At 39.0% G+C, this 15,613-nt stretch overlaps 2 protein-coding genes across 2 annotated transcripts in view; one reads left to right on the plus strand and one right to left on the minus strand.

The window, feature by feature from the left end:
* Positions 1–9,708, minus strand: part of GEN1 (GEN1 Holliday junction 5' flap endonuclease) — a 29,689-nt gene extending 19,981 nt beyond the window's left edge. Inside the window, exons 1-3 of the mRNA XM_080813221.1 lie at positions 9,470–9,708; positions 1,920–2,095; positions 1,061–1,247 (exon numbers count right to left, since the gene is read on the minus strand). Of these exons, the coding sequence (XP_080669347.1) occupies positions 1,061–1,247; positions 1,920–2,080 (348 nt within the window). The 5' untranslated portion in view covers positions 2,081–2,095; positions 9,470–9,708. The remainder of the gene's footprint in view (positions 1–1,060; positions 1,248–1,919; positions 2,096–9,469) is intronic.
* Positions 9,709–10,006: 298 nt separating this feature from the next.
* SMC6 (structural maintenance of chromosomes 6) overlaps positions 10,007–15,613 on the plus strand; it is a 76,977-nt gene continuing 71,370 nt past the window's right edge. The window contains exon 1 of the mRNA XM_080813222.1: positions 10,007–10,214. The gene's annotated coding sequence lies outside the window, so the exon portion shown is untranslated. The remainder of the gene's footprint in view (positions 10,215–15,613) is intronic.

Here is a 15,613-nt window from a genome sequence, read left to right on the forward strand (position 1 = left end):
CTTTGGGCAATTTATCTTAACAACCCAAGTCACAAGATAAAACCATGTATACAAAAAAATCTTCATCATAACTTCACAAATAATAGAGAATGAAAAGCAAACATATATGCAATCATGGGGGGATGATTTCATAGCTTCCTGTAGTATTTCATATGTGTTACACAACCATTACAAGTTATAGATTCGGATAGAATGTGGCAAAAGGGAAACATGGGTACTATATGTTAAGTTAAAAGTCCGAGATAAAAATCATGTGTGAGGATACCCGAGTGGCTCAGTAAATTAAGTGTCAGACTTTTGCTTTCAGCCCAGGTCATGATCTCAAGGTTGTGGGCTTCGTGCTGGACAGGAAGCCACCTTATGATTCTCTCTCTCTCGGGGCACCTGGGTGGCTCAGTGGGTTAAAGCCTCTGCCTTCGGCTCAGGTCATGATCCCAGGGTCCTGGGATCGAGCCCTGTATCAGGCTCTCTGCTCAGTGGGGAGCCTGCTTCCCTTCCTCTCTCTCTGCCTGCCTCTCTGCCTACTTGTGATCTCTGTCAAATATATAAATAAAATCTTTAAAAAAAAAAAAAAAAGATTCTCTCCCTCCAGACTCTCCCTCTGGAGTCCCCCCCAGTGAATGAGTAAAGTATGAGCTCATTAGATCTCTACTCTAGGAAATACTTTAAGTGCTGAACATGTCATAATGGGTAATATATATCAACTCCCTACTATGTAGTAGTTGAGTTAGATATTGGATATTTTTTTTTGTTTTTTTTTTTTTTTAAATTTTCACCACATTCCTGCAAAGTGTTACTATCCTCATTGCACAGGTTAGGAAGTAAAGCAGATATAATTTAAAAACCTTGCTCAACATCTCAGAATTTCCATATGCCAGAACCAGGCTTGAACTTGGGTGAGTTTCACTACAGAATATAAACTCTCATCTATATCCCCACTGGCCCTTCTAGTTACAGTAAGTTTAGTGAGTATTAAAGATTATGATATAACAACCTTTATCAGAATAAAATGCATTCTCTAACTCAAATCAGAATTATTAAATCGTATCTAAACACTCACCTCTTTTAAAACTGATTTAAAATGTGATCTCCCTGTTCTCTGAGACCATGTTTTTTCTGAAGGCCCGTATCGAATCTGATTCCTCCTGCTTATGACATCAGCTTTCAGCTTTGGGGGCTCCCCTTCCATAACGAACACCAGTTTTACATCCATCAGTGTTAAACAGGAGATACGAAAAAATAAGTTCCTTAAATATAAAAATCAGTAACCCATTAATAATCAGATGCTGATGGCAAAAGTCAACACAGCAATATGACATAATGGCAAGAACATCAGACGATTACCAAAAAGTTTACATGCAATCACATTTTATGTATTCATATTCTGTTTTCAGTGAACTGAGAAACCACTGAATGTTTTTAAGCAGGAGAGATTTATAATGGTTCTCGGTGCGACATGGAAAACAGTTTAGAGGAGGAGGAGGCCGGGAGCTGAGGAAGGAAAACTCATGAAAGACATTTCAGTACAGATGAGAGATGATGGTGTCACACACTGAGGTCCTGCCTCTGGACGTCGACAGAAGTTTCTGAACACAAGGAATATTCTAGAAGTAGAACTGACAAGACTTCCTGATAGACTGGATGCAAGGCGGGGCCAAACAGAGAATGGCTCCCAAATTTCTGGCTTCCAGTCACCACAGCATCCTAGTGGATATGGGAAGTAGGCAGCTAGGTCTGTGAATCTGGAACTCAAATGTGTGAGCCATCGATTTATTAGAGATGGCAGAGACCGACATGTTAATAACATATTTTAAAATCCCCAAATGGACAGCAACAACAAAGAAACAAAGTGGAAGCAAAACCAAGACATGACCTGCTTATGCAATCATACATCTATGTCCTAAGAACATTTACTATACCTGAGGTGGGGCTTCATGACGGTTCCAATCATTTTTTTGACCGTCTGTGCTTCACATACCCAGAGACTCAGATCAACTGCAATGGTTTTCCCACAGAGATTATGCAACTGGAGGTGCTGCTTCACAGGCTCCAAAATTGCCCACAAGTCATTCACGCCCATTCTGGTGATCGCCTGCTGTTATTTGAAACACACTTCATAATATGGACTGATAAAGACACAGGAGCTCAGAACAGAAATTCACACAATATATTCTGTTTGTTTAGGATAATTCACAAATAGAGAACTCTCCTTATTTCCTTCATTAGACAGCTTTTTGGAATGCTTCAAGAACATCTGAAACCTTAACAGTGATGGTAATTTCCCTACTAGCTACAAAAATACTGATGCAACTAATGGATTAAGTTATTTGCAAATGGTACCATGCTGGATTTGTCCTTAAAAATCTACTCCTCGCCAAATATGTGTTTCTTTGGAGTACTGAAAAATAAAGTTATTTTTAAATTTAATGGAACCCAAATGTCAATAGTCTTATCCCTCCTCATTCTCTCTTCTTGTCTATATTCTCTTTAGCAGTGGTTGAGAATAATGTTTCTTACATGGTTATATTAAGATTGCATGAAATTCAGAAGATAAAAGGGAAAAAAAACCCCAAATGGTAGTAATTGGCTTTGTTCCAGCTGTTAACAAGCAATAACAAATGCAGAGATGGGTACCAGCGATGCTGCAAATCATATTTGTCTTCTTGAGAATTCACTCCTTGATTTACATACCTAAAGCAAGAATAGGACTAGTTTTCTATCATAATCAGTAAATACAAGAAAACAAAAGCAAAGAAGCATGCAAATAAGTAAACTAAGGCAAAAACACTAGGAGGTCAATGGAAAATGAGGGGGCATAAAGTGGAGTTGGAGGCATATGAAATTATCTTTTTAAAAAGTTGGCTTTTCAAATTGCAAAGTCATACATGTTTATTGTGGAAAATTTTTTTAAAAATCTTTGAAAGAACAAAAAATTTTAAATCACCTATAGTGCCACTATTCAAAGAAAACCGTTAAACTCTTCAGTTTACAAGGCATTTTAAAAACAAAATTGACTTAAACTCTGCTATTCTAACCTGCTTTGGTATTTTCTACAGTCTACTTTTTCCTTATTAAACACCTATATCTGTTTTTCTCTTACTTTGTTATTATTTGATGAGTGTATTATGTAGTATTTGCAATGATGATTCAGTCTCACTCTACAAACATAATTGAGATTATCATCCTCTGAATAATGACCTTAATTCATTCCAGAAACACAGGTAGCATACAAAAAATACTACAAAAGCTTATCACTATGCAAAACACAAACCAATGCAAACCCACTCTAAATAAAAAATACTGTGTTGTCTGTTCCTTTAACAGATTCCACAGCAAAAGCATATTTTCTCAAATTATACATAGTTGCAAAGAAAACAAACGCTGGGCTGTTGTTATTTTCTCTGTACTTTTCTGAATCTTAATTTTATATTGTGGCTAGGGCCACTTTTAGTAGTATTTTGTGTATTCATTTTTTTAACGAAGAATTGATCCAATATTTGCGGATATGTCACTTTACAAAGAAAAAATACACATTGTTAAATGCAAAGTATAAAGAATTAGGTAGTCTATTTCACATAAGCAGCTCCACTGGTTCAATGTTGCATTGTGGCATTGATTCGAAGATAAGGTTTTATCTCTGTTAATGTGAAAAGTTGTAGTTAATTCTGGACAGAGTGGAGACACATGTATTTTCTAAGTTACTATGAAAGGAAATAAGACTTTCACAGTCTTAAATATCAGAATGTATAAAATTCAGAAGTAGAAAGTTTGGGAGGGATATTTTTGTTGACAGTTTTGCTTTCCTTTTATTTGTGATTCAAGTTGTATATACCAGAATGGATTGTTACTGAAGGAAATTCTGCAATTTCTCTCTCTGGAGGAATGTTATCATATTTCATTTAAATGTGACCCTGATTCTAGCTGTCAAAATTTTAAATGCAGGTTATCTTCTGATTAGCAAAAGCTCTCCCAGGAATTTAAGATATGCTCTTAGCTGTGAGATTTATATAAAAGGATATCAACTGTAGCATTGTTTATAATAGTAAAACAATAAGAAGAACCAAATGTCCATCAAGGAGTACCTTAATAAATTATGGCATGCTGAAAAAGAACAGAAAAAAAAAATGGGATAGATCTACTTGTACAGTCTCCAAGTTTTCAAATGAAAACAGGTACAAAATAGGTTATGTATCAGGGATGACTATAGTTTAGGAAGGGGAAGAATTACTCTTCAAAGTACACACCTTTGTTTTTTTAAATAATCATATGCATACATTATTTTTCAAATTAAAAAAAAAGTTCAAAAAAAGTATCTGTAAAAGGTTGGGGAAATAGGGGCACCTGGGTGGCTCAGTGGGTTAAGTCTCTGCCTTCTGCTCAGGTCATGATCTCGGGGTCCTGGGATTGAGCCCCGCATGGGGCTCTCTGCTCAGCAGGGAGCCTGTTTCCCCCTCTCTCTGCCCGCCTGTCTGCCTACTTGTGATCTCTGTCTGTCAAATAAATAAATAAAATCTTTTTAAAAAAATCTATAAAGGTTGGGGAAATAAAACTAGAAATCTTTAGGTGGTTTATTTCTTGCCTAAATATTAACAGATCAAATATGACTATAGGTCATGGGTCAAATTAAAAAGCAAGGTTCTGCAGATTTACAAGTACCTCGTATCAAATCTGACTTGAGTATGGCTCTTCTAGGGATGAGTGATTCACAATCTCTTGTTTCCTTCAGATTCTCTAGGAGCTAGTCATGTGGACTTAGACAAGGCTCATTTTTTCCTCTGGCCTTTCCTGCTCACAGGTTCCTTCCTTCCAGTCTTATCTCTAATGCTTCATTACATGAGTTGACTACACATATCTAAGTAAGTAATAATGACTGAAGATTCCCATCTAGTGCAGTGTTGTTTATGATGGCACAGATAAACACACATTTATGTAAAGGACTGCAATGCATATTATATTCCTTCTGAAGGTTGTAGGAAAAAAATTAGAGCCATTGATGAGGTAGAGTCTTGATTTTACAAACTGTAGTCCTCTAAATATTTCAAGCATATTAGGAACATTTTTAAAAGAATTTAATGAAATATTATTCACTAGGGCAGCCAAGCATGGGAAAAAATAAGACTACAACTGATTCTATTAAAATATTAAAATTCCACAGATTGGATCCCTTAAGCAAGACCAAGAGGGCTTTCAACTAAGCTCATAAATAATGTTTTTTTAAAGATTTTATTTATTTATTGGGGCAGGGGGAGAGGGAACAGGAGCAGGGGGAGGGGCAGTGGGAGAAGCAGACTCCCTGCTGAGCAGGGAGCCAGATTAGAGGCTCCATTGCAAGCCTCTGGGATAGGTGACCTGAGCCAAAGGCAGATGTTTAACCCACTAAGCCACCCAGGCAACCCAATAATATTTTTAATATAACATGATTATTACATTTAAAACTTAATTCTTCATGCCATTTTATTTTCTTTTGTCAGCATAAACCTGGTTTAAAGAACGAGCATCCACAGTTAGGTTACAGAGCCGCCAGCACTGGTAGCTGAACAGTTACCAGTAATGTCTACCTAGGATACCCATTTTGGCTCTTCCTTTATTAAAATGTGAGAGAAAGCTACAAAGTTGTAACCACAGTTACTTCAACACAACTGTTATGAACCATGTAGGCAAAAAGAATAACAATTATCTGTTGGTTCCCAGAAAGCAAAATTTGAGTTACTATCTCTTAGCTAAAGTGTTTTCTTCTCCACTTTTCCTAAGTTATGTGGTATTTTCCAGAAAACTGTCTCTTTTGTTGCCAATCTTTTTGGTCACCATATTTTAAAATCTATCTCAAAGCTTTTAAAAAGACTTTGATACCTTACCCCACAGTCCCCATGTAGCTATTGAAATGGATTTCAAAAAAGAGGAGAGTCTCTTTGTGCTCCCCAAACACATACCTATAGAAGAGTAATGCTTGGCTCAGTTTCTTTCATTAGCATCATGGTAGAATTCCTGATACTGTGAAATATTTTTTTTCCTCACTTTTTTCTCTGAATGATAGGAATCAAGGGAAAATTGTAATAGGAGCTAGCTTCTATGACATGCCCCCCAAAATCTTTTTTCTCTAACTTTACACTAATGAACTTGTTAAACCTTCTTGAATTACAAGATTTTATAAAGCCTTCACTGTTTTTAAATAAAAAATCATGAATTAGAACTATGCCAAGCAACATATTAAAAGGGTTGGGAGTGGGCATGGGAATTGCAAAGTGAGCGGGAAGATTTGAGGAAAAATATTTTTAGAGGCAGAGGCAGACTACACTGGAAATGACATTATTGCTGAGTCTCCTTTGAAGACTCTATAATGAACTCTTCTCCAGTCTCCCTCATATTACTTAGCCCACTTCATCTGACATCTCCCCTGGGCTGTTAACCAGAATACCAAATTCCCTACTTTACATTCGTGTGATGCATAATATGCATTTAACTCTTGATTCCACCACCTCGCCTCAAAACTGTTTTACTTCCAGTTGCTTAGGCCATAAACCTAGCAGTCCTCGATTCTTCTCTTTACTCAGCTCTCCAATGCCCGCTCCATCAGCAAATCCTCTACCTTTAAGATATACCCGAAATGCCCATATCTAGTGATAGAACTCTGGCGTTGCCTATAGACAAACTTTAACAGTCTTCCAAATTGCCTCCCTGCTTCCACTTTTTACTACCCTCCTCTCCTATACAATCATTCTCCTTCTAGAAGCCTAAGTGATCCTGTTTAAAAACCTAAAACATACTAAGATCATCATCTGCCTGTTTGTCACATGTGCATCTATTCCTTCTGTTTATTACATTAATTTACTTCTTCATTTATGGTGCTATCTTAGAGCCAGTTATAAAATACAAAAAAAAATATGTAAAATTACATAAGTGTTCTACATGTAATACATTATTTTAAAATACTATTTTAGGATTATCTTCATTAGATCTATGATCTAAATCAGTTAAGTTTAGAATGCATGTTCCTTTTGAAAATCATTCCTAAAAACAGAATATATTAAGAATACCCAATAGTCCAGAAAGGGCAAAACTATGTAAAATGTATATTTTATGAAAAATAACATCATGTTCTAAGAATGCAGTTAATCCTAAATGTCTATTCCTGGGATCTATTGTTTTCCATTCCTTGCCATTTTCTTTGCTCCAGTGCTTCCTCTGTACATTAAGCTTCAACAGTAACATTGTAAAAGCATATAATGTTCCAAAAAGGGACAGAATGCCACAGCTTTTAAGATATTCAAGTACAACTACACTGGAAGATAGAACAGATGGTTTTTGAATGAGGTCATGATCATCAGCCTGAGGTTACTTGAAAATAGCTCAGCATTAAACACAACATATATCAACGTCTCTCACAACTACATAAAATTTTCTCTTATTTTTCAATAAGGTACAACTTGAAAAAATCGTGATGTGGGATGTTGTGAGTCTCTACTCCCATCTTCATAATGTAGTACTTTTACTGACACCAATTTGATCACACAATCAGTGTATTATTACATATAAAAAGTCTCCTTAACATATTAACACTTCTTAAGAACTAATGTGACACAAGAATATTTATATGAATCAACAAAGTCATAACAACCCACAGTAAATAACTTTATAACCTATTAGTGGCTTCAACTTATTTAGTTTACTGAAAAAGCTTTAGACTTGGAATTAGAAACCTAGGATTTTTGTCTTAGATATAATACTGAAGCTGTATGACCTTGGGAAGACATTTAACCCATCTACAAAATGGGAGGTACTAAACCAGATGAACTATAGGATTCTGATATTCTTTGAACCTCCTGACCAATTTTGGTAGCTTGTACTAAAATAAAACCAGTCTATTCTAGATACTACTGCTTGACAGAAAGAACACAAATTTCTAGTTTAAAAAAGCCCTCAAGAATTCACTACAAGTTAAAATAAAACAAATCCTTTGATGTAACCATATGGTGCCCATAAATCAATTTATGATCCTAAAACTTCCTTAAAAGCTAATAAGCTTTTATTGGTTAATTATAAAACTGAATGAGGTGAGAAAAGCACAGAGCCTTGCTAATTCCACTAATGAATCAAATTTTAAAGAACATAAAAAGAGGTCAGTGGTTTGATTTATGCAAAAATACACATTTTATTAAACCAACAGTTTTCCAATTTTATTTGTTTTAAGCAAAAACATTAGGAAAAAACTCTTTAACAACAAAATGAGAAATATTTTAAGTTTCCCAGTTCCCACTTACAAGACTATTTTCACATAAAGATAGGTAAATGGTTTATTTCAGTTCAAGTTTGGATGTATGGGATTTCCACCTAATTTCACTAATTAATGCTGTTTTTTTAATTCTTTCTTCAGTTTTATTTTCACATGAATTTAGTATAAACTTTGAAGCATAATATACGCCAGACTTATAGTTAAGTGTTTAATAAATACCTATTATGTACCAGGAACTCTACATCCTAGATACAATAATGAGAGATAAAGCCCTGCATTTAAGGACTTTATTAGGGCAAGTGAGACTAGAGATGGAAAGAGAATTACAGCAATGTGACAAGGACAGGCGAAGTTAACGTAAGCTACAAGAGTACATAAATACCTTACCTAATGTTGAGCATCAAGGAGGGGCTTCCTAAAGGAAGTGACATTGACCAGAAACCACCCAACTGTTCCCCATTGTTTACCAACAAGGACCACTTAAGACCGGATGTTGTACTGTTTTAGTCTATTTTGACCAGGTCCTACTTTTCATTGTGCCATGGCAAGGGCCACAATGGGAATAAAATACACTTGATTATCTTTAGACGCAAAAGGTCACTTCCATGGAAGGAATTCATTACTGGAGCCCAGACATTTGTCATCTATTTGGGGGTGTAGCAGCGTAGCGGTAAATGCCACTTTTCCCCATCTACAAGGGAAGACAGTGGGATACAGGAAATTGAGTATTTGACCAGATCAACGTACTCAGTTAAAGAGTTTTGTAAAGACCTAAGAGGTCGGTTAATGTCTGGGTAAGAACAGCACTGAAAGCTACGCCAAGAAACTTAAAACTTCGTTAGTTCCCGTATTTATTGAGGGGGGAGGGATTTATAGTATAGGCCGGTGCGGGGAAAAGACTGTAAATAACCACAACGCCTTAAGGGAACGGCTATCATGGAAGTATTTCCAGAGCACAACACTGAAAAAGGAACACCCCGGTTAGACTACGCCTGCTTGGGCCTGGAACGGGGCGTGGGCGTTCGCCTACGAAGGGTGCCCGGGGAGAACATCCCAGGGGCCATCGGCCTCGGCGGAGAGGAGCGAGCGCGGGGCGCCCGGGGGCCAGGCGGCTCTCCCACCGTACTCCCAGCCAAGCCGCTGACCGGGGGTTCGGAGGAGCGCCCCCAACCCAGCCTTTCAAAGGAGCCAGAGGAAGGAATGGGTCGGGGCCGCCTCTCCACGGTCCGCCGGACTTACCCGGACAACCCTTTCTCCTCGGTTTTGGAAGACGCCCCTCCGTCTTTTACCAGTTTGGCGTGAATCCTAACTACTGCTGCCTCCAAGTTTACAAATTTTCTCTTCTAAAAAAAAAAAAAAAATAAGCGAAAGAAAAGGAAAAGTGCTCTTTCCTTTTTCCCTAAGCAAAGACTAACGCTAGGATTGCAGCGCCCGGACCCGGGAAGTCGCCGGAGCACTTCTAATTCCGCGCCCCCTCCCTCGTGGCCCCGCCTCTTCCGGGAAGTAACCGTCCCCTTCCCGCGACCGCAGTCTCTCATTAGGCTTTCCGGGCTCCCAGACGCTCGGCTCTACGCATGCTTGGAACTGTTACCGGGGTGCTCCGAGTTTTCTTCCCTTTCACTTAGGCAAATCACCCGGCCTCGCGCGTCCCGCCGACGAGAGCCCTGCGCGCCTACCAGCTTCCCCGTCGGCTGAGGGGCACTTCCGGCCCCTCCTCTTAGACTCTAGTGGCGCGAAAACTCCGAACCGCGCACGCGCGGGCTGAGCCCCGGCGGGAGGGGGGGGCGGGGCGCAGGCGCGGAGTGTCCGGCGGTGGGTGCCGGGGCGGCCAGCCTCCTGCCTTCTCCCACCGCGGGCGCGCGGTTCCGCGCGGGCCAACGGCAGCTAGCAGAGGCCGCGACGCCTCCAGGGTGCCCTTGGCGCCCCGCTGCACCGAGACAGCCGCGCCGATCGGGTTCCTTAGGGAGACTTGGACTTGTTCGAGGTAAGGTGAGGGCGCGAGCTGTCGCTCTCCCTTGCTCCGGATCCATCCCCTCGCTGCCCCCTCAGCCGGAGCCCTCCAGCCCACCTGGTGGCGGCTCGGTCACCGGAGCTGCGGCGGTGTCCAGAGTGTACCCGCGGGCCCGAGCGGGCCAGCCCGCCGGTGGGGATCTTCGGGCTTTCTCTGCGGGCGACACGGGTCTCCTCAACCGCGGGAAACTTGCCGGTGGCAGCTGGGGCCCTCCTCGGGCTCCGCCGGCGGGGCTGGCAAATTCGGCTCGGGCTGTGGGACCTGGCGCCCGGCCCCTACCGGCCCTCGGCTTAGAGGAGTAGCTTGAGGGGATGCGGTCTTGGGGGGAGAGTGGGCTCGGACCTCCGGCGCGTAGAGCGAATCTGATACCTCACCAGCGGCAACTTAGTCTGTTTACGAGTGTATGCAAATAGCACTTTAATTAGATTTGTTGTTAAACCCCAGCGTCATGACAACGCAGATTGTATTATGTAGGAAAATTAAATTGCAATGTTTGTAATGTTTGGAGGTTTTGTGATGGCATTTCTGTTCCCTCTTTTCTTGTGGAAATGAACTGAAGAGGAATCCCGATTGGGAATTGGGGAACGGAAGACTAGGATAGAAAAACGGCTGTGGGACCCATAGGACTTGAGATAATTCTGTGATGATTCCTGGAAAGAGTAACAATTTTGTGTATAAACCCTGAAGTCAGAATTTACGCGAGCGCTTATTACTCCGTGTGTATTTCATGAGTAGGAGATTAAAAGCGGGTGTTTTAAGACAAGCTATTTCGGAATGTATATTCAAAGCAAAAAAAAAACAAAAAACAAACAAAAAAAAAAGTCCAAACTCCGTAACTTTTAGGTAACTGCCGTATACATAGTCTTTTAAAATATACAATAACAAAAAAAAGATAAAAGAAAGAAATTCAATAGCATATGCATTGGCCTGCAGGTGTTATGTAGTAAGTAGTTCCTTGGGTGTGTGGGTGGAAGGGAGCATATTAGAACTTCTACTTTGATTTACTTTGTCTCATTCTAGTACTGTGTGAAATACACAGAATGATAATTTTATGTTGAAATATGTATTCAAAATTTCTTTTTCTGACTGGGTATGAGTATAGAAAATTTGGAGATCACTAGAATATTGCTTGTAAAACATGTTTTTTTGTAAGAGAACGACTGTTATGTGACCCAGAGCTCTTTGGTATCACCTCTTTTAAGTTTTAGTTCTTTTTCTGTAATTGGAGGAAAATAGCTGTAATACCTAACAGCAGGATTCTTAAATATGTGTGTGTGGTGGGAGGAGAATATTTATAGCCCTGTCTTTATCTATAATAAATATAAAGCATTTAGTATTGAGGTTGGCAACAAAAGTAAGTACAAATTCCCTAAAGGTTTATTTTACTGAGTGTCTAGACGTAGAATTTTATATAAAACCTACCTAAATGTTGACTGAGCATTTTTTAGAACTAAGACAAATTAATCAAAGCTGTATTTGACTTACTTTCAGGAATCAATAAACAAGAAACTCAAAATTTTATCATAATGGTATGCATTATATTTAAGGCATAATTAGTTACATTTCATAGTTCTGTATACACACACATTAGTAAGTCCAGGTGACTGAGGGTCAAGTATAGTCACTTCTGTTAATGTTAGCATTTTGATTCACTAGTTAATGAGATACATCTTTTCTCATTTAACATACTTTCCCTGGTGACCAAATTCAGAATAATTTCTGTAGCTTTCTCAGCACCACTCCCAAATCTACCCTTACTGCGGAGTATATTTTACTGCCTATTAACCTCTCCTTCTCAATAGCCTAGAAACACTTCCAACTCCGTGTTTCCAGGCAAAATAAATGTATTATTTACCCCTTTTCTTTCCAAACCTGCACTGTGTACTTATTATGGCATTTAGCATTGTGTGAAGATTATTTCTAAAAATGAAACACAAAATGAAGTTTTTTAAAGCCCCAAGTTTTAATTGGCTCAAATACTAACATTAGAAGGACACATCACGGGGCGCCTGGGTGGCTCAGTGGGTTAAAGCCTCTGCCTTCAGCTCAGGTCATGATCTCAGGATCCTGGGATAGAGCCCCACATCTGGCTCTCTACTTGGCAGGGATCCTGCTTCCCCTCTGTCTCTGCCTGCTGCTCTGCCTACTTGTGATCTCTCTCTCTGTGTCAAATAAATAAATAAAATCTTAAAAAAAAAAAAAGGACACATCACAGTACAATCCTTTTTGTAGTTTTATACATTAACAAAAGATAGATAAGAAGACGAATAAATTAATAGCCAATTTCACTGCCTATAAGCAAACTTGGTTGTTCATGCCTGGAGGAACCTGGGCGTTGAAGAGGTTTGTCGTTGGATTTTGACAAACCTGGGTTTAGATATGAGTTCTGCTAAGTTACAGCTACACAAGTCTGGGCAAAATGTCTTCTTCTTCTTCTTTTTTTTTTTTTTTAATTAATTTATTTATTTCACAGACAGAGATCACAAGTAGGCAGAGAGGCAGGCAGAGAGAGAGAGAGGGGGAGGCAGGCAGGCTCCCCACTGAGCAGAGAGCCCAATGCGGGGCTCTATCCCAGGACCCAGGGATCATGACCTGAGCCGAAGGCAGAGGCTTTAACCCACTGAGCCACCCAGGTGCCCCGGCAAAATGTCTTCTTGAGTCTCAATATCCCCTTTTGTAAAATAAGGACAGTACTTACAAGGATGTTGAGGATTAAAGGAGATAAAATGTTTATCTCAAAAGCTAAGCATGTGATAAGTAGATATTTAACAAATGTTAATTCTTGTCCCATTTCACCCATACTTTTAAATCTCTTGGTTTCTTCTGTTCCTCTCATCCCTGATACTGTCACTGCTTTCCTTTAGTGCCCCCTCACCCTTAGTAGCTGGGCTCTTTTGGCCCTATTCACACTCACCCTGTTTTATCTGTCCTCTAGGTTGAGGCCACAGGAATGTTACTAAAACACAAATCCCAGTGTTCAGATTTTATTATCTGGAATGTTGTGCTTAGTGCTTCCCAGTTTTGCTGATCTAGAATTGTTTGACAGATGGACTTTTGAATTTTTTTCATTTAACTCTATTATTTATGTATTGCATCTTATGATTTTATGGTATATCCCAAGCAATGTGCTTAATTAGTTCACTACATTAAAAATTAGGTAGTTTAATGCAGAACTGAGTGTGTCGGAGGTGGTGGGAGGGGCAGGGTTGGAGATACCGTAAACACAGTCCACAGCAGATTCAGATGTGGCAGCAATTTGCCTTTTTTTTGACCATTATTTCCTACTGTTTATACAGTTCTGTTACATCTGTTCTGACTGCTCTTAGTTCCTACTTGGATATTAATGAAAAGTATGAATTATTAGATGGCTCACAATAAAATTTAAAATTTAGGCATTTATAATCCTGTTGAAGTGTATTTGATCTGTCAGATTTCCTATTCACTTACTTGGTGTAATGAATTGGTTACCGATTTTCCTTCTTGAACTTATTTTTTATTGATAGTTACATATATGTTACTATTCTGCTCTGATTTGCTTCCTGTGAGAGAGAGATGTATTCCTTAATTCTGACTTTTTTATTGTAAATAAACAAATGAAGAGCTTTATGGATGTATTGAAAATAATGTATTGAAAATCCCAGAGGAGATTTTTTTCCCTTTTGTATTTCAGAATATTAGAGGTATTTTTCTTTGCATCTATTTATGTGTCTCTTTAGCCTTTTGGAAACAATTTTACTGTATTAACTTGTGTCTAACTGTCAGGACATTCATATGTGTTTTTAAAAATCCATTATCATTAAATTACAGAGTGATTTGTATTTTAAAAAGTAGGATCCTTCAGTATCTGTCAGATGCATGTTACCATGGCAACCTAGTAGCAAACTGCAAATCCTAGACCAAACACAGCAAATAAAAAATATCATCATCATGTAGCACACCATCTTCTGTGTAGTACAGAATCTCACTTTCATTGTAAGAAGCTTAACCACATTTATCTACATGCACCTTCCTCCCCCAGTTTTACTTGAAAAACTACCATGTTTTCATGGTAAAATACTAAAATCAGTCAGCTGATGTCTGAGTGCCTGCTAATTGCAAGATCATAATATTGGGCATTAATGAAAACTGTATCTAAAAAGGAATTTAATGTGGGGAAAACCAAATGGTAATTTGTCCTCTCTGCTTTCCTACAATAAATAAATTACTGCTCAGTAATTGAGAAGGAAATAGAGAATGGGTAGGAGAGAAAGTATTTTGGGGAAAATAATGGCATGGTGGTATTCCAGGGAATTTAAGTTAGCAACAAGCAACAACAAACTAATATACATCGACTTTTGTTTTGTTTTTTTGAAGATTTTATTTATGTATTTATTTGACAGACAGAGATCACAAGTAGGCAGAGAGGCAGGCGGGGGGTGGGGGGCAGGCTCCCTGCTGAGCAGAGAGCCCTGTGTGGGACTTGATCCCAGGACCCCTGGATCATGACCTGAGCCGAAGGCAGAGGCCTTAACCCACCGAGCCACTCAGGCGCCCTACATTGACTCTTGTTAAATAGTTTGAGAACTAGGTTAGATTTTTCAAGTTTTGTTTGACTTGTTTAAGAGATTCAAAATTAACATTCGATTGTTTGTTAAAAGAACAGATGTTGATTATTATGTAATTGTGACTGTAATGCTGATACTGTCTCAGGTATTTGTTTAGGTTAAATGTTCTTCAGATTTGATCTAATAAATGCCTTTTAGATGGTATTTGTTTCATCATGATTAGGCTCTTCATTGCCTTCAGGATAGGATAAAGTCCAAGTTTTTAAATGTTGTTTACAACAATTCTTCTTAAACTTTAATGCACTTAGGAATCTCCTGAGATCTTGCTGAAAATGAAGATTCTGATTCATTTGGTTTAGGAAGGGGCCTGAGATTCTGGATCTCTAATACATTCCCAGGAAATGTAGATGCTGCTGGCTGGTTCTTGGACCATACTTGAATATAAAGTCTATAAGTCATTATATGATTGGCTTCTTCTCTGCTGCTCTAACCTAATTGCTTGCTTGCTTACTATACCTTATAGTTTATGGCACTGTGTCATGGACTTGCTTATGGTATCCACTGTACCAGTGTATCCAGTGTGTGGTCCAGGACTCTTTCAAAGGGTCTGCCAAGTCAGATAGTTCATACTAAAAGTCGGATGTTATTTGCCTTTTTCACTCTCATTCACTTATGAGAAAACGGAGTTTTCCAGAGGTTATGAGACTTGATGAGGTCACTGCTCTGAGGATTGATAGAATGTGACATGTGTGTTCTTTGTTTTAAAAGTTTCTCAGTTTGGGGCGCCTGAGTGGCTCAGTAGTGAAGCCTCTCTGCTTTCGGCTCAGG

This window comes from Martes martes, assembly GCF_963455335.1.
Source record: "Martes martes genome assembly, chromosome: 9".
In the NCBI taxonomy this organism is placed as follows: Eukaryota; Metazoa; Chordata; class Mammalia; order Carnivora; family Mustelidae; genus Martes; species Martes martes.